At 38.0% G+C, this 20,008-nt stretch overlaps 1 protein-coding gene across 2 annotated transcripts; it reads left to right on the plus strand.

The window, feature by feature from the left end:
• Positions 1 to 746: 746 nt before the first annotated feature.
• Positions 747 to 19,456, plus strand: LOC131223624 (dnaJ protein ERDJ3A). 2 transcript variants are annotated; one of them, XM_058219074.1, is made up of 7 exons: positions 747 to 936; positions 9,990 to 10,045; positions 15,264 to 15,337; positions 16,558 to 17,078; positions 17,199 to 17,540; positions 17,616 to 17,969; positions 18,884 to 19,456. In XM_058219074.1, the coding sequence occupies exons 1-7, from the start codon at positions 844 to 846 to the stop codon at positions 19,169 to 19,171; spliced, it is 1,728 nt and encodes a 575-aa protein (XP_058075057.1). In that variant the 5' UTR covers positions 747 to 843; the 3' UTR covers positions 19,172 to 19,456. The 2 variants fall into 2 exon arrangements, with proteins under 2 accessions (XP_058075057.1, XP_058075058.1); XM_058219075.1 differs by lacking the exon at positions 747 to 936 and adding an exon at positions 8,629 to 8,730.
• Positions 19,457 to 20,008: the final 552 nt, after the last annotated feature.

Raw genomic sequence — 20,008 nt, forward strand, 5'->3', positions numbered from 1 at the left:
GTCTATTTGTGTTGTGATTCATTTGATGAATGGTATAAATTTTTATCTTTTTTTAAAAAAATAAAATTTAAATATTTATTGACCAAAAGATCAGGTTCCAAGTTCGGTTCCAGAGTTTGGTTATACGGTCCGGTTCATGTCCAAATTCAGTTCAATATAACCCCAAGCCTAGAATCAAATATAACTAACCAGTTCTTTCATTTGGAAACTAGAAAAATGTGCGCTCTGATCAGTTATGGTCCGGTTAACCAGTTCTACCAGTTTGGTGCACCCCTAGCCGCCAGTAAGATTCTAACTGCGAGGTTTCAACGGTGTGTTACACGTTAGAGGATTCAATCAACGCTGTTTCTTACGGTGTGTTCCACCTTAGATATGGATCTACATCCTTTTTTTTGGGTTCATTTCTTAAAATAAGCTGGCAAAATGGATGGACGGCATAGAGAAAACACATATATGATGGTGGGCCCACAGAGCTTTTCCAGCGTACCACAGTACGACGTCGGTGCTGTGCGCAATTGGAGTCCATCTTCCACGGATGGGATATCCTACCCACGTCATAAGCTGCAAACTAACGGGTGTAGATGAAAGTTTACAAACAACCGCTGCATGTGCGCATTTATTTTCTTGAAATCCCATTGGACAAGCTCGTTGGAAGCGTAGAAATCCGCCACGTGTCTCAACGGCCGAAGCCTCTCGACGCCTCTCTCCCTCTCTCTCCCTCCAACATAAACCCCCCTTTTGGTTTTTCCTTCATTTCAGAGAATCCAAATCAATCCAAATTAGAAGAAGAAAGTGAAACATTTCAATTTCGAAAAAGAAAATTCAAAACACGAGCTATCGAATATGAAAACCATTCGCCATTTGATGCTTCTGTTCCTCTTCTTCTTCTCATTATTATTCTCCGTCCACGAAGCTAAAGCCGTCGATCCTTACAAGGTATTACAATCTCTCTCTCTCTCTCTCTCTCTCTCTCTCTCTCTCTCTCTCTACGTAGAAAGATCGTATATATACGATGGGTTTTTTTTCATTCGTTTAGATTTATGTATTTTCTTGATTTTCTTGCTTGAATAAAGAGTGTGTTTGGATGTTCTTCGAATCTCAATCCGATTGCATTTGGTTTCGCTATCCATTTCGAGTGGTGTGGAAAAAGGGAATCGTGCTATGCAGGATTGGCATTTTACAGCGGTGGACGGATGTTGGATGCTTTTTCAGGTTGGAGGAAAATAAAAATAAAGAAAACTATCTAAATTGATTTGGGTGGAAGAGCTGCTGGCATTTAGGATTTTCGATCCATTGTTTGGGATTTTGAGTTTTGGGTGTTGGGTTTTTTCTATGAGGTGTAGAATTTGGGATTTTCATATCATTGTTTGGGATTTTGAGTTTTGGATCTTGGGTTTTTTCTATCAAGGTGTAGAAGTGGGAATGAGAGTAATGGACGGCATTGAAGGGCCTTGAAATTTCTTGATGGATGGGTATTCCACAATGCTTACATTGAACTGATGGTGTTTCCCTGTTTGGGTGACCATTTGGTCTTGTTGGAAGTTGGCATTGAGCCAAGCAGTGGATGAGTGATGGATAAAAAATCTTCTCCATCGAACAGTCCAGGCCATCCGAATTGGTTTTTATTATTTATTATTTATTTGTTTTTTTAATTTTTTACTGTTGGAAGATGCTGCTGGCTATATCTCTTTTACATATAACGACATTAACAAGGAACAATTTATTTATTTTTCCCTATCAACTAGTTTTAGGAGTGGTTAGAAGTTTGGGTTATTAAAGGACATGAGGGGGCTTTTAGGTAAAAGAAATGGGCCTTTAGGTAGTTTCCTAGAGATTGCCATGCGGCTGTTCATCAACTCTTCCTCTCTTTTCTCGGCTTTTCCTATGAGAAAAACTCTGAGACATTGGTTGAGTGTGGTAATACTGTACATTCAAGCTGTGTGAGAGTCAAACTATGATCTGTAGGTGGAATCCAAACCTTGAATCGTTTAAACGTCCTCATTTTAACTGTAGATCTAAATGATAATCCTGATCCTGAACTCAAGAGGCACAGGGAGCACTATATGATCATGCCTAAGACCAATATAGTCCTTTCATCCTAGTGGGGCTGTCCTGATGAATGTGTTGGATGGCACATACACAACATGGTGGCAGGGGTGGCTCAACATTTTTGAGGGCCTTAGGCAAGTCATAAAAATGAAGCTTTTTAGTTTAAAAAATAAAAAAATAATAATAAATTCAAAATTAAACCATAAATTTGCTTCTTGCCTTTTTAGAAAAATGAAGTTAGAATTTAATTTAGAAAAATAACGTTATAATTAATTTTTTGAGAACTTAATTAGCAATAAAGTAGGAAGTTGTGGTCCTAGGTTTTAGGAGAAGAATTTATTGGGAATGATGCTATTATTTTGAAAAGAGACGATAGAGTTACTGTTATTATTGATAGTGCTAGTTTCTAGGATTTGTTTTTTATTTTCAATTTCAAATTTGTAAACTAATTTTTAGATGTTCTTATTTTGTAGGCATTTCAATAAGTTTTATTTCAAAAATTTTAGGCTTTTTTTTTTTTTCTTCTTCTTAATTTTAAATTTTGCTATAATATAAGACCTTCATAATTAAGAAATTTTAATTTTACTATAATATAGGGCCTTCATAGTTAGGGGGCCTTAGGCGATTGCCTCACTTGCTTACCCCTTAGAGCCGCCCCTGCATGGTGGAACCATATTCCATTTGAGACTTTCTATGGTGAGTGTCACCCTCCCCAATGCCTGCCATTTTTCTTTGCTGCGGCACACCAAAGTTACGGGTTACGGATCAAGCTGGGTTTTGGCACATAGGCCTAACATGGGAAGTGTTTTCTAATGGATGGGTTGGATGGTGCACACAAATCATAGTTGGCCCCACACAGCTACCATACACCTGAACATATGTTACCATGCCCTGCCAATTCACTTCCTCTCTCAACGTGCATTGCATGTGCCATAACCATTAGTGGTCTTTTACCATCCATTTATGAGCCGAGGATTGGATGGCTAGAATTTCCTGGAGGGAGCGTTCTTTTAGCACCAGCCCTATCCCCATTGGAATCCACTCGATGAATGGTTTGGATCACAAAAAGGTGCCTCATACCTGAATGTTGCGGCTAGGTTACTAGGTCTAGCTCTACAATATTTTTATAGTATGGAATTGATTAAATACCTCAAACATATACTGTTTTAATGGGCTTGTGCATCTAGGAAAGTATTGACAATGATACCAATAGAGTATTTACGATGTGTTTCTTTCTCATGGATTGCTTGGTGCCTTTATTGTTTGTCTTTCTAAGGGGTTTTGCAGGGGTGTGCAAGGTGCTTGACTGAGATAGAGTTGTGGTGGACTTTTGGATGAATGGAATATGAGTGACCAACTAATTTTCTCGATGACCTTGCACTTCTAGCCCACATTTTGAATCATGCACTATTCAATGCTTTTGGAAATGCCAATGTTGTTTGTAATTTTTGACACATGATATCTAAGGAATGTTTTAAGTTTGATGATGCCTTTTCTTCTCTTTGATTACAGTACTGTGAACTGACATGGGATCTTGGTTATTGGGATTGGTTTAATTAACCGTTTCACTAGACAATCTTATCTAAAGACCAGTTTGGTAGCAACAAAAGTCTAGCCATGGACAGCCTACCTAGGTCAAGCTCGTCTAGGTCTTGTCTAGCCATGTCATGCCATCTTAGGCTAGTTATGCTTATACTATTTGTCAAGCACCTAGAGTGAGGAAGAATTATTTAGCACGTGTTGTGATTGCATATGCATGTTGAACCTTCGCATGTGTTGCATGGTGCTTGAAAATATGCGATGACATATATAGTGCATGTAGGGTGGTTGAAGTTGTAGGCTGGAGCATGTGGCACATATGGGGTGCTTCATGATTTACAGTTCACACGTGACACATGCATCATGTAGGGTGGTTGAAGTTGTAGGCTAGAGCATGGGCACATAGGGGGTGCTTCATGATGTACAATTCACACGTGGCACATGCATCGCATGCACAACTTAGCATATGTAGTGAATACGTGTGGTTTTTATTGTTTATAATACAACTGTCCATTCCTATTATGCAATATGGGGGTGAACTGGTCTATTAAAAACCAGGTTGTATCAACAGATATAACTGGTGTTCCTTGTATTGGCAATGATGCAAGGCCATTATGCTGGTTTGACCATAAAGGCTTCTTCTTCTTCTTCTTCTTCTTCTTCTCAAAGAATGTATGATATATCATTGAATGAATATATGTTAAAAACACACAAAAAATGTATTTTTTTGTACTTAATAATAATCTCAACTTGTGGGATTTTAATTTCTTTTCATACTTGTGACTTGTGGTTTCAATTAAATATTATTAATTTCAGTGGTTTGCTTAGAAAGTTGTTGATGTGATAATGATTTGATTTGGTTTATATATGTGGATTGATTTTTGATAAATGATGATTAATAACTTGTTTGAGCATGCTTATACTTGAAAAAAATTTCACATGAATCATCTTTTTGGCTTTTTTATATTTTTTTCTTACTTCTATATATATATATATATATATATATATATATATATATATATATTCATATTTTTAAATTAGAAAATTGAAGTATCATGTAGCTTACACAACATGCTACCGCTATTTAAAATACTGGTGTAAAAACCTTAGCTACTACCAAATGACCCCTAAAGCCCTTGGTAAGCGAACAAGCCTTCTCATCCATTTGACCTAAATCCAAGTCCTTTTTAGTCTTCCTCTATCCTTCTTTGAAACCTTTCAATCCTAGTCAATGGTTCCCTTCTTATCAGAGCCATCTTGATCTTTGTTGCAAACAGTGTTCGAAGTGTCAGTATTGCTACAAATTTCGCTGGCCAGAGATACGGAAACAATATCAATATTGCTGATAACAGGAAATGCGGGGTGACATGTGGAAAATGATGGAATTTTTCAGTGAAACTTCAGGAGATGCTAAAATACACAAATTTGCATATTTAGGAATTAAAAAAATTGCCAAAAGAATGCATACATAACATAATAAGTTTCTATTTAATGGAGGCTAAAAGCATGTATTATCATAAGAATCATCCCATCCATCCCATCCATCCCATCTACCCATCCAACTATCCCATCTATCCATCCAACCATCCAACCTTCCATCTAAACATCCATTGATATTTCAGAATATCAACAACATGATGTGTCATGAAAGAAATCATCGACAATTAGAAAGGAAACGAAAGATTATAGTCTTGATATTGTCCATGTTGCGATAACGATAATATCGCGATATTATCAATACTATCGTCAGCAAATTTGAACATTGCATACAACCATACGCCCATCAAAATTCTGAAATGAAATTTCTTTTAATAAACAGATTTTTGGTGATATTGATACCTCGGCGAAATTATTGAAATATTGCTGATACGCATGGAATTTACACAGTTGAAAATATTGGCAATACAATGGTGATATTGATACATTGGCAATACAAATTTCCCAGTTATGGTTTACTGGACTACTACAACAAATTTCCCTAACAAAGCAAACTCTCAATGAGTTGGAAGGATTAATGCCTTCTACCTATAGAGGTCATTTGGATTTGTGGGTAGGGTTTGCAAGGAGAAGTGCATGTCTGTGGATCTTTAAATCCCGGTCGAGGGTTTCAATTGATGTCATTTGGATGTGTGGGGCTGTTTGATAACACACGAAATTCCATGGACAAACATGTCTCTTCACAAACTCCAAGAAAAAAAGGAAGATGAGCTTGCCCAAAAGGTGACTGTTGCAAAGACACTCTTTTCTCTCTTTCCTATTCCTTCTTTCATCTTCCCTCATTTTTCCTTCTGCTCTCTCTCTCTCTCTCTCTCTCTCTCTCTCTCTCTCTCTCTCTCTCTCTCTCTTGTTTTTCTCCATCTTCTTCTATTCCTTGGGTCGACTCGGTTGAAAACTCGATTGAATGTCAATCGAGTCCAGAGTCAACCCAGTAAACTATGGGCCGAGTCACATGCAAACCATGGTGTGCCAGGTTTTCCCAACACATTAACCAGGCTGATGACCTGGCTGGGTTGATTGTGCATGTCTCAGGTTGACCCACCTTTTTTGAAAAGTATGTTCCAGCCTACCAAATGGACAACAGAATATTCAGATTTTTGTATGTAAACCCTTTATCTAAAGAATGGAAGCCTTCAATGTCCGTAAACGCCTTTATTGTAAGTGAAGTTTCCCAGGCATCAAAATGAATAGCTGTCAATTTTGTTTCATAATACAAAACAGCTGAAATGGTTCATTCTTGTCATCGAGACAACAACATTAACCTCTTGTTTCATTTGGTCTAAAATTTTGACATGTTTTAGGCTCACAGGCATTTCCCCATGTTTCAGCATGCTTTGGGAGCATATTCCTTTTCGGATTCTTTCTTGCATTCTTCAATGCCTTTAAAAGTGTTTTAGCACCCTCTTGGGAAGCATGAAAAGAGAATGTGGAAAACAGGTTTCCACATTCCATAGAAATTTAGATTTATGTTCTTGCAACCCACATGGTTTGTTTCAGTCCATTGTGGCCAGAAAATCTCCACTGCAGTGTTTTGGCCATTTTAGCTCGCATTTTTCAGTGCCTTTAGCAGCCCACTAGTCCTTCAGGGCCTGTTTGGTAGGTGGGCTTAGATGGGATTAGGTGGGATGGAATTGCATTTGATCCCATGCAAATTCCATCTGGCGTTTGGGGAGGATGGGAGGGGTTAGGATTACGTGGGATGGAATTGCATTTGGTCCCATGCAGGATTCCCGATGTACTTTGAAATCCATTACACATGTGGGCGCCACGTTGATGTATGTGTTTTATCCATGCCATCTATCCATATATGCCCTTTACATGTGACATTTTAGTTATATACGTGTACAAGTGACTGTTGTGAATTTGGTTCATTGATTACAGTTCCATGGTGTCCATCAAATGGGGTTTTGCTTAATTCAGTATTTTTCCCACAGCAAGAATTTTATCCCAAACATGGGGATTGGATGGTCAAAATACCATGGTGTTTCTAGACATGCAATCATTGTGTAATAATGGTGTTAATCCCATCTAATACAATTCCAAACCATTTAATCCCACGAACCAAACAGGCTGTTACGTTAGGGCCTACTTGGGAGGTGGGAAAAGAGAACTTAAAATTGGTTCCATGAAAAACTAGATTTCTGCCATTAGTGCACCCATATGGAACACATTTTCATTGGCCTGGTTTCCTTGGAAAAAAAAAACCAAAATGATTTCCTCATTGGGACCTAAAAATTTGGTGTTTAAACTTGGAAAGCTTTGGACATTGATCAGAAACTCTCCCGATTTCAGTACAATCTGTATTCCTCACACATGCTGCAAACCCAACAAGTTGTGCAACCTATCTTTGGTCAATAATCACGGTGGGGCTGACACAATTAATGGTCCAATCTCACACAAGCTAAATCAGGCATTGTCAGGATTTCCAGTCAAAGTGATTCCTGAGAAGCACAAGCAATCAAGGTGTAGATTGACATGACAGATGATCCAGTTCAGTGGATGGATATTCTTCAATATGATCAATCAAGACCATCCAATTTTTTGGCCATTGGCGGAATGGTTAGATTCGATCAATCAAATTGATCATTGAGAGTCTTGGGAAGTGAAAGGTCGCTGACATGGTAGGGGATTAATGATCACACTTCTTTCACATAATCAATCCTAGACCATCCAGTTTATTGACCAATGATCGGATAGTTCGGATCGTCTGGTCAAATCGATTCATGAGTGGCACGTGTTCAAAGGTTGCCTCACATGGTGGACGATCTAGATCAATGACTGGACATTGTCCAATAAAATCTATGAGGACTGGCTATTTTTCAGGCCTTCGATCATCTGGTTAGAGTTGTCCAAGCTAAGTGATCATTGAGAGTCTGTGGCAATCATGGGTGGGAGCCATATGATGGAAGATCCTTATTAATTATCAGACCTAGATATAATCAGTCTGGACCATTGATAGATGGCTAGGGTCGTCTAGTGAAAGCGATTTCAAAGACTCATGGCCAATTGAAGATGGCCCCCACATAATGTATGGTCAAGCTTAGTGATTGGATGTTTTCTTGTTGTAATTGGCATTATAAAAATGGGGCCCATGATTAGTTGATCCTAACTATTAGCTTGACAGCCTCACCACAGATGGTGAACACCCTTAATAAAGTAGTAGACTTTGGAATGTCCTAGCCCTCCAATATCATGATTTTCACATATGTTGTCCTTGTGTGTTGGTTCAAGTGGAGCCGGTGCTTAGTTGATCCAAACCATTAACCTGTTTGGTGCCAAAAAATCAGTGGTAGACATCTTAAGTTTTCACTTCAAAAGATCCTAGCCTTCCAATATGTGACTTCTTTATCAACTGTTGCTTTATCATCCATTTTCATTTACCCCTGAAATAATCTTCCAAACATCACAAATGGTAAAGAGAAGTGAGAAAACAGAAGTCTCATTTTCTTTTTCTCAAACATTTCATGCCTCTTTTTTCTTAAAATGTAAAGGCAGAATGGCTGAAGCACTGAGAGGTTTTGTTCCAGTAGGAAAAATGGAGTGCCCACCAATATGAAAATGGTAACTGAGCTGTTACAAAGTGGGGTTTCTTTCTGTCAAAGACACAGGAAGTGGGAATTTAATTGTATGGGTCTTCTACTCAAGGTTCTGCTCCCACTCCCTCTCTGAACCAGCCAGCACTTTTGCTCTTATTATTATTATTATTATTTTGGTGTTTACACATGGTAACATTTGAAGTGAACACTTTGCATTTCCACACCCAAATCTGGTTCCTTCTTTATCAACTGTTGCTCTATCAATGATGTATATTTTCCCCTGAAATAATCCTCCACGCATCACGAATGGGAAAGAGAAGTGAGAAAAGGGTTTGTCATTTTCTTCTTTTTCTCAAACAGTTCATGCATCTTTTTCTGAAATGTAAAGAAAGAATGGCTGAAGCACTGAGAAGTTTTGTTCCAGTGGGAAAACGGAGTGCCCACCGAAATGAAAATGGTAACTGAGCTGTTACAAAGTAGGGTTTCTTTCTGTCAAAGGCCGAGGAAGTGGGAATTTAATTGCATGGACCTTCTACTCAAGGTTCTGCTCCCACTCGCCCTCTGAACCAGCACTTCTGCTCTTCATCTTCTTTTTTTTTTTTTTGGTGTTTACACATGGTAACATTTGAAGTAAACACTTTCCATTTCTGCCCCCAAATCTGTTCACCTCATGCTTTGTGCTACTATATGCAAAACATTATACTGGTTTTTTTTTCCTGCCAAGAAAGCCTGTCGCTAGTACTGAAAGCATGCAACTTTCTTCTCTTGGTAGGAAATGAATTCAAAAATCCTTTTTTTAAAAACCTAGAATTGTTAGCATTTCATCTGCCATACCATATTAAATGGATGTGATTTATCCATTTACGGTTAGGATGCGGCATGCATTTCAAAAAAATAAAATAAAATTTGTGGCATACCGTGTACGTGTATGGCATATAACCTTCCAAAATGTGGGCCCCATTATAAAAAGAGTATACCAAAAATCGCATTGATCAAATGATCTTTTGGCCTTAACCATCTAATTGTAGCCATTCAAATGGACAGTCAAAAAGAAAATTGTCTGCAATCTAAATTTCTTTGGTGACTAAAATCAGATGGTTAAGATCAAATTCACTGTTCCATTTTTTGGGAATGCTCCATCCATGGTAGGGTCCATGGTTTGGATGATTGGATTGACCCACATGCATGTGGCTTGCACTGTGCATTACTCGCTGCCATTTTATGTGGTATCATAAAATACATGAAATCATTTTTTCTTCTTATCTCTTACACATTCCTTTTTGTGTCAAGGATGGTTAGCAATTTTAATGAGGTTCTATATGTTTTAGTTAAATAGTTATATGGTGATCAAATGCCTATTCTTTTCAGGTTCTTGGGGTCGAGCGAAATGCGAATCAACGAGAGATTCAAAAGGCTTTCCACAAGTATGTGTTACTTCCAAGGTGTTCTGTAACGGTAATGGTGGTTGTAACGGCTACCCCCGTTACCTTTACGATACGGGTTGTAACGGCTGTTACAGTCCCTGTAACGGCCAATACGGTATCTTTTTTTTTTTTTTTTAAATTGAAAAATAAAAACCCAAAAAATATGTTTCTGCCCCATAATGTTGATTAAAAAGTATAGAAAACATGTATCTATCCCGTAACTGACCATAACGGGGCTGTTATGGCCTTTATAGGGGATGCAACGTGCCGTTAATGACAATTATGGGTAATTTTTTCCAACGGCTATTACAGCCGTTATGACCCCATAACGTGTAATGGTTGCCACCGTTACCTTTACGGCACACCATGGTTACTTCTATTTGTATTTTTACCTTTTACAATTAAACTTTTATTGAAGGAAAGTCAGAGGGGGAAATAAGTCCTAATACATCAAGGCTCACAATTTACCCCTTTAACAACAACATCTCAGTGTTTTAAATAGCTATGTTATATAGTGTGTAGCTTACAAGGTGTTAAAAAACGGTTACGTTTCGGCTAATACGTAACGCTAACGGCCGTGACCGTTACGTGTTATGGGGTTGTAACGGCCATCCCTTTTTTTGTGCTCGTAACGGCTGTTACGGGGCCGTAACGGCCGTTACAGTACCATAACAACTATTATGGGCCTAAAGAAAATAGGAAAAATTGGAAAAAAAAAAAAAGAAGGAAAAAACTTACCTTTTTCTTTCTCTCTCCTTCTCCTTCTCCTTCTTCTTCTTCCTCTTCTTCTTCTCGGGCTGCCGCGGCTACGACTGTGGCCCTCTCTCTCTCCTTTCCCTCTTTTCTTTTCGGTTTCCCCCTCTCTCTTCTTTTCATTTCGTTCTTGAAAAACGAATGGACTGCGTGGCTGTTCGGCGGACCTGCAGTGCACGCTGCAGCGTGCACTTGCAGAAATCGGATTGCGCCCACAGTGAATGTATGTGGTTTATCCACGCCATCCATTGGCTTTTTCAGCTCATTCTAGGGGTTGAGCCCAAAATTGAAGCTTATCCAAAGCTCAAGTGGACCATACCACATGAAACAGTGGAAATAATGATTTCCACCATTGAAACCTTGCTAGGCCCCACAGTGATGTTTGTTTGTCATCCAACCTTCTCATAAGATAATACAAACATTGATGAATGGAAAATACAAATATAAGCTTGATCCAAAACTTCTATGGCCCCTAAGAAATTTTCAACGGTAGACATTCAAATCACACTGTCTCCTGTGGTGTGGTCCATTTTAGCTTTTTATATGCTTCGTTTTTTAGATAGGGCCCTAAAATCATCTGGTAAAATGTATGGATGGATTGGATAAAATACATAAATTATAGTGGACCCCACAGAGTTTACTCATTTCGCTTAGCATACTGAGTTACTTAGTAAGCAATCCGCCTCTGCACTTGCAGTGGCCCCACCTTGATTTATGTGTGGTATATCCATGTCGTCCACTATAATGTTTATTTTCCATCGAACCTATTCATAAGGTCACATAGACTTTGACCTTGATGAAGGGAGAACACAAATAATAGCTTGATCCAAAAAAAAAAAAAGTCTTAACAAATTTTTAATGGTGGGAATTAAATCCTTATTTTGTGGTTCACCTAAGTTTGGATCAACCTCATTTTTTGGACCATGCCCTAAAATAAGTTGGCAAAAAGGATGGACCACATGGATATACAACAAATGCATTGAGGTGGGCCCCACTTTTAAAGGGATACTCACTAGTGGTCCACCGAAGATTTATATTTACCTGAATTTTTGGACCATGCCTTAAAATGAGTTGGCAAACATATTGATGGCATTGATATACAAATACATCGAGGTGGCCCGCCTAGCCCACTAGTGGTCCACCTGAGATCTGGATTTACCTTATTTTTTTCCAATGCCCTTAAATGAGTTGCCAAAACGGATGGATGACATGAATATATAATACATAATCGAGTGGACCCCAGTACATGGCCCTAAAAATTTATACATGACGTATATATCAACTCAAAATTAACCAATTAAATTTTGGGATGATTGTTGCTAAGTCACAATCCCAAAATTAAATAACTCCTACAATTTTTACCATTAGTTTGCATACACTTGTTTATTCAAATAGGACCATTTGATATTTTTCATTTTTCACTATCCAATAAATGTCCACCAATCCATTAGTGGAATAAGTACCAATAGATTGCATTAATTTGAGGCTAGTTTGGGGCATCAAATGGTCCCCCAAACCAGCCTCGAATCGATAACACGGTTTACCTCAATTTAATTTTATTTTTTAAAAAGATTTATGGGGGAAAATGATATCAAATTATTAGGTATATGAATTACATAATAGGATGCAAAAGTCCCTAAACTCTATATATTAAAATAAAACGCATGTGAGTCATGAAGTATGCAATGCGCTAGCATTATAAATAAAAGGAAAACTTGAAAATATAAGATGTTTTTGTATTACATTCATTATAGTAAATTTATATAGATATTATATAGTTAGAAAATTAAATATAAAAGGTTTGCAATTAATTCCAGGTTGTCAGGTTCATAAATCCATTAGACAACCCGATATAGCATTCTCACTAAAGAGTGGACCGTTACACCACCACAAACATGTTCCAAATTATAAATGAATGCATATTTAGAATATTTAGAATACACCGGATTTAATGGATGTTTTCCATAATTTTTTGACCAAAAAAAATGCACCGTTACACACCCCGTATCGGCCGTTACGCCCCCGTATCGGCCGATACGGAGCGTATCCGTATCGGTAACGGTGGGCACCGTTACACCCACTAATACCGATAGCTTACGCTATGTAGCGTAGCTCATGAAAATAGCTTAAGTCGCATGTAGCCGATGTACATGATAATTCGCATACGCTACACACTAAATAAACTACACTACACACTACGTAGCTCACATTACATTTTTAATTACAACATTAAAATCGATTAATGTTTTCAATGATTTGTTTCATTTTTCTATTTTCAATAAAAGTTAATTACTCTTTTCAATGCTTTTAGTAAAATAATATAAGTAACAATATTGAATTAGTTTCATTTCTCTTTCTTTACCTTCATACCTAATCATTAAACTTTCTTATTACTTTAGGTTGCATTTAATTGTACCTAATATCATGAAATTTTGTTAAATTCCATTATTAATCAGTTTAATTTGGTGCAGAATATCATGAAATTAGTGCAACCAAGCGCAACCTTGATTAAAAATCTAGAAGCACTACACACTATGTAGCTTACGCCTCACACCAACGCCATGCTACTCGCCATTCGCTATTTAAAACACTGGAGTATTTGCAATCTTTTATTAGCCTCTCTTCCCCCATGGGAAAATGCAATGTTTAGGATAGAGGGAATGGGAGAGATATTATTAAATGCACGAGTTTCCAAGGCTCAGAGTTTACCATGGATCCCAAAATATGACATTTTTAGAATCGCCTTCAATGATCACTGTGCTGGAAAACTGCTTAGAGAAAATTCTTAAGCCTCCCTAAGTGCCTCAGCCTCAGCCTCAATCGTCTCCTCGGGTGCCCTTGAGTTGTCACTTTCATATTATTAATTTGCTCCATTATGTTAAAGTTTTGTGATGCTTCCGTTTGGCATATGATTTTATTTATGGTATGAACAAACAAGGAGGAAAAGAGAGAATGGGAGAAAAAATTGAGAGTTAAAGAGCTCCTCTTCCTTGGCCTCTTATTTATAATAAAGCTCAACTTTGAGGAGATAATGATGCAGGACAACTAACCACTTTCTCTAAAAGCTCAAACTGGTAGAGCGTGGTGAATCAATCCCTTTATCTCATAGCCCAGGTTAGGCTCCCAGCTGAACCCCCCCTCATGGGCCCCACATGGGTCTCGCCTCACACGAGCCACCCGCCTTGCACGGGCCGCTCACCCCGAGTGTGCCCCCACTTCACACAGGCCAACCCCACTCAAGCCCAATGTGAAAATACCATGCATTAGATAAGTGGGTTGGTTACAAAAGATAAGAATACCGGAGAAAACAAAGAGATATAGATATGAATACAAGAGATAAGAACAAAGAGTTATGGTGCTTCACCGGAGCACGAAAGAAAATGTACACCGTGTGTCGTTTCCAACACTCCCTCTTAGGCGGGTGCATCGGTGATATTGCATGTCACTAGCTTGCCCAAGATATCTTTAATTCTATGCCAACTGGAAGCTTTCCTAAATATGTCTGCCCATTGATTCTCTAACTGGATGAATGTCACAATCAACAATCACAGGTGAATGGCACAGTCAACAATCTCACCATTACCTTTTCTCGAACAAAATGACAACCTACTTAAATATGTCTGGACCACTCACGATAGACCAGATTTGTTGTATTTAGTGTTTGAAAATATCAAAAATATCAGCTGGTACATCTGCAGATATTTTATTTTTCTCACACAGGTGTGATACATTGTGTCTGAAAATATCTAAAATATCAGCTGGTATATCTGCAGAAAATATCAGCTGGTATATCTGCTGATATTTTTTTTTTTCTCACACAGGTGTGATACATTGTGTCTGAAAATATCTAAAATATCAGCTGGTATATCTGCAGATATATCTTTTCTCCCACAGGCGCGATATAATATGTGACTTGAATACACATTTTTTTATTTTACAATATTATCGTCGATTATTTTTTTTGCAATATATCGCGACATTACAGTTAGGAAATATATGAATACAAGAAGTAAGAACAAAGAGATAAAAGTTAAGAATACAGGTGGTAAGAGCAATGAGGTATGATGCTTCGGCAAGAACCCCAAAGACAATGTATACCATTTGTCATTCCCAAGGTATTCCGTAACGGTAACGGTGACCGTAACGGCCACCACCATTACCTTTATGATACAGGGTGTACCGGCCATTACGGGGGCTGTGATGGCTGTTATGGTCTTTTTTTTTCTTTTTTTTTTTTGAAAAAAGTCCAAAAACACTTGTATTGGCCCTGTAACAGACTGTTATGGGGCCGTTACGGGGGCTGTAATGGCCTTAACCGGGTCTTCTTCTTTTCTTTTCTTTTCTTTTTTTTTTCCCATAACGGCCATTATGGCTTTTAGCAATTAATATTTTGAAATGTCTGCTTCTTTGTGGCCCTTAATTGAGCCAGGTTGACTTGATAATTTCTGTTCTTTTTCTTTATCAGGCTCTCTCTCCAATATCACCCCGACAAGAACAAAAACAAGGGTGCGGAAGAGAAGTTTGCTGAGATTAATAATGGTACGTAGCTTGTTTGCTTGATAGCAGAGTTTCCTTTTTGCTTTTGTTATGTCCCAAAGCACTTTCCCTTCAACTGTGCCCTTTTACATTTTGCAATATGAGTGAAGATGCTAATGTTGTATGTATGTACAAATGTGTGACTGTTGCTAATGCTGTATGTATGTATAAATGCATGTTAGTGTTGCTAATGTTGTATGCATGTATAAATGTGTGTGAGTGAAGATGCAACTGCAATTCCCTAATTGTTCGGCTGGGTTTATGTGATACGCTTATTTGCTTCCTATGACATGTCTGAGAACTTTCTCAACTTCTGTTTAATTATTGCAAATAACTTGTGATTGTTCTCCTTTTCTGTTTTATCAAAAACCAAGTCTTAAATTTTTTTTATCAAATGCTGTCAAATCTGGAACAGCTGATGTAGAAACATTCTTACTTTTGTTGCATCTGAGCTACTATGTGGACAAAGTGAGATCTGAAAGATCAACTCAGTCCTGATCCCATGAAATGTACTTTCTCCACATCAGTTGTCTTGAGCAATGAGTACCATTAGTACCAAGTCATAAGCACTAGAAGAAAGACAGCGGAAATGTTGCTGAAATTTCTAACCTCAAGTTGATAAAAGAATCACACTAAATGTCTTCAACTTTTAGGAGAAAAATTTTGTACGATGATTGCATGCTTTCTTATTTGTTTCCAAGAACCTCTTGGCCAATTTGTACAGCTTGAAAATGGAATGAGAAAAGTTCCAAGTTCAAAGGAAGCTTGTCTGCAAATTGTTTCAGGTTATATTGAGTGTTGAATTGAATTTCTTTGCATGGTTCCTCTGGCTTATATCATATCCTTCTATTGATGGAATTCAGGAAAGATTCTTGATGTTTCATTTATAGCAAGAGTAGTAAACTTGGCCCTTGTTAACAATCATTAAAAACAAGCCAGAATATCCTTGTCTCATCTGAACAAGGATCTGAATAATGCTAAGTCGTATGTTATATTGAAATTACAAGGGTAGCCGAATATTTGATTCCTTTTTAACTAGAGAAAAGGGGGCACTCTCTTGTTTGTATGCATTGAGGAGTAGCTTGTCCAAATTGTTTACAACCATATCATATCCTTGAGTTTTTCCAATCATTGCATTCTGTGGATTCCCTCCCCCGCCTCTCTTCCAAACAATTGCTTTCTGTCTACTAGTTTAATGGATAATACTTTTACTTGTCATCCAGCATATGAAATTTTATCTGATGAAAAAAAGAGGAAGAATTATGATCTATATGGAGATGAGAAGGGTAGCCCCAGATTTGATGGCGGCAGTCATGGGGATCATGATGGATACACCTATTTTACTAGTGGTGGCCAAGGAAATAATCATTTTACATTTAGACCCGATGGATGGCAGAACATGGGTGGGCAGGGAAATTCAGAGGCTTTCTCCTTCTCGTTCGGGAACCCTGGCGCTAGCAGGGGCTCATTTAGTTTTGGCTTGAATGACATTTTCTCCAACATCTTTGGCGGTAATACGAAAGGCGGGAATCAGTTTGGTGGTTTCAGTGGCTCAGGCAGATCGAGTTCTGGGTTTAGTTCTTCAGGGAACATCCAGGCCGTTAATTCGCAGGTGTTTAAGAAAGAAATACAAGATGAAGGATTGACTTGGCTTTTGTTATTCTACACCCCTTCTGCGAGGGGATATCATATGTTGGAACCCATCATAGAGGAGGTGGCAAGTTCATTACAAGGAGCAATAAAGGTCTGTGGCAGTGTGGCCAGTCTACATGCTTGCATTTGTGTTTTCTTTATAGGTTCATATCTTTCACGTGTGACTTACCTAATGTAAAAATACCATATTTTTATGTTTATCTTTTGACAGGCTGGTAGTATAAATTGCCAAAATGAGCAAACTCTTTGCAAGGATCTTGGCATGTGGCCCTCCAAATCAGCGCAGATATTCATTTATTCATATAAAACAAGTGATAGAGGTTCTTTGGTAGAATATAAAGGTGATTTGGATGCCAAGAGTTTGAAGAACTTCTGTCAAGACCAGTTGCCAAGCTTTTCGAAACGTGTGGACTTAAATCGTTTTGATTTCTCCTCAAGCACCTTGAAAAACCTACCTCAGGTGTTACTACTCTCGACAAAGAAGGATAGACCTGTGATCTGGCGTGCTCTCAGTGGCTTGTATCATAAGCACTTCATTTTCTACGATGCGGAGGTATGCCCATAGTTACTGATTTTCCCTCATGTTTGTAGTTTCAGATCTTATAAACTGTATCACCTATTTATGTAGGCCCATGATGTTTCTGATCCAATGATGAAAAGGCTAGGAGTCGATGCACTTCCAGCTGTGATTGGTAGGTTGTGTAATGGGGAGAAGCATGTCCTGAGAACTGGTGCTATAAAAGATTTGAAATCTGGAATCAGTGAGCTGAGAGCCTTACTAGATAATTTTGAGAAAAAGAACAAGAAGGCAACTTCAAGTCAAGCAAAAAGTCCATCTCAGACCGAACCAGAAGAGAGAGAGATTCCTCATCTCACACTTTCAAATATGGGTGCTGTTTGTGGTGATAACACTGCTGTATGCATTATTGGTGTTTACAGATCGTCCAAAGCAAAGGAGAAGCTAGAATCTATTTTATACACTGTAAGTACATGCATCAATGATCGTGTTGATAAATTCCTTCTCTGTGGAACCAAGTCCAATGGGCTAATCAGGCGGTACAGTAGTTTCTGAATAGTAACTATTGGTTAGCTCATGGTTGATTGGATGTGGGTTTTTCTTTTCGTTCTTTTAATGATTTTTTTAAAAAAAAAAAGAAAAAAGGAATACATGGTTGCCAGGGATGCAATTTAATTGGCCATCCCTTGCGACTGATGGGATTAGTTGAATGTGTTGATCAATTAGGACCGGCCAACTAAGGCCCATTCAAAATATTCTTGATGAGTTGTTGAGAAATCTTCTTCTTTTTTATTTATTTTTATTTTTTTTATTTTTATTTTTTGTCATTTTCAATTATGACACATAATTCACAGCAGTGAGTTTGTTGGGTGTCGAAGGATTTTAAGATAAAAGATGATGACTCTAGAAAGTCCCATCTTCTCTTTTTTATTTCTGCCTTTAAGAACATTCATGGAGTACTGCTTTCTGAAATATGAATTACTTTTCCGAAAGCTTGTGTATACAAAGTGCCAGTTGCTCATGGTATTTGGTAATGGTAACGGCCGGATGAATGCCCGTTGTGATATGGTCCATAACAGCTGCTACAGTCCTGTAACAGTCAAAACTTTTTAAGAGGAAAAAAATGTACCAGCCCTGTATTGCCCTGCTTCAGCCTGCTACAGGCCCATATTGGTCTTTACGAACCCATAAATGCTGTCATGGCTGTTACAGGCCCGTTTTGGGCCATTTTTTAGACCAGGCATTACAACCCTCTATCACGTAATGGGTCCCACCGTTATCATTATGTAATGGTCGTTAGGGAAGAATACCTAGCAGTTGCATCTTGTGGATTCTGAGGCTTGATTGTGTGTTCATGAAATATTCTCTGGTGATTTCAGGTCTCCCAGAAGACATTTTCAAGGCGACAGAATCAACACTATAGCTCTCGAGATTCAGTTACATACTGTTTGTTGGACAGTGTGAAGCAGCCAGCATTTCTCAACTCCTTCGACAAGTCTGGGTTCAAGTCCTCAGACAAACTCCTGGTGGCTTACAAGCCCCGGAAAGGTAAGTTTGCTGTATTTAAGGATGAATTTGCGTTTGAAGAGGTTGAGCAGTTCATCGGTTCAGTTCTCAATGGGGACATTCAGTTTTCAAAGGTCCGTCAAAAACCCGTCCTCAGATAAGATAGTTACAGGCAGAAAAAAACACAGAAAGCCAATTTTGAGACTTGTATACAAGTTGGCGACAAATACTGTACAAATTTTCATCCTTGTCCAGAGTTGCAGTGGTGAGGTGAGAGAAAAATGCTATACTGAGAGCCATCGGATGGGAGCCACTTTCGTCAAACTATGGTTCCATGTATGATAGGGGACTATCCTAAAACATGATTGGGAAATTTTGTTGTAGCCACATGAACTTTGTACTGTTTAACTTATCAATGGAAATCATCTTGCAATTCTCAGATCTTTCACTTTTGTTTCAATCCCCATTACATTTTATCTCTACTATATATAATGTGAGTAGCTTTGTGTTTAATTCCAACTTATTGAAGTACATATAAGGGATCTACCGAAAAGAAAGGGTATTTAGGTCATTTTCCTTAGGTGGGTGTGGATGACCGAAGCCCTTTTACTTTCCAAAAGTAGAGAAAGTTGTATATTCTGGCAGAGTGAGATGGTTGATACTCTGGCATTAAGAAATTGTGGAGTAAAATACCTTGAATGCAAAATAAATCGTACTAGTTATGGACTTTGATTCATGTGGATATTAAACATCAATATTAAGTATATATATTTTTTAAAAATCTGAGTGATAAATAGATAATGGAGAGCTAAATGAAAACAGAATCTCCAAATTCAACGAGTAAATGCTTATTAAGTGGAGATTAGTATCATTAAATCAATTTGAATTTTGGAATTATAACCGATTTAATGTGATTCTCACAACTTAGACGGATGGATTGAGGTGATATGTGCCATGTGTCCAATGTCAAAGCGTTTATGTATGAACCATCACTCTGT

Source organism: Magnolia sinica, chromosome 13 (assembly GCF_029962835.1).
Source record: "Magnolia sinica isolate HGM2019 chromosome 13, MsV1, whole genome shotgun sequence".
Taxonomy (NCBI): Eukaryota; Viridiplantae; Streptophyta; class Magnoliopsida; order Magnoliales; family Magnoliaceae; genus Magnolia; species Magnolia sinica.

What these genes read in the sequence shown, in the direction of transcription:
- LOC131223624 (XM_058219074.1), top strand. Translation starts at nt 844, where the DNA reads ATGAAAACCATTCGCCATTTGATGCTTCTGTTCCTCTTCTTCTTCTCA. An exon ending in AAGCCGTCGATCCTTACAAG is followed by an intron (nt 937 to 9,989) that starts GTATTACAATCT and finishes TATTCTTTTCAG; the next exon opens with GTTCTTGGGGTCGAGCGAAA. An exon ending in TAGAATCTATTTTATACACT is followed by an intron (nt 17,970 to 18,883) that starts GTAAGTACATGC and finishes TGGTGATTTCAG; the next exon opens with GTCTCCCAGAAGACATTTTC.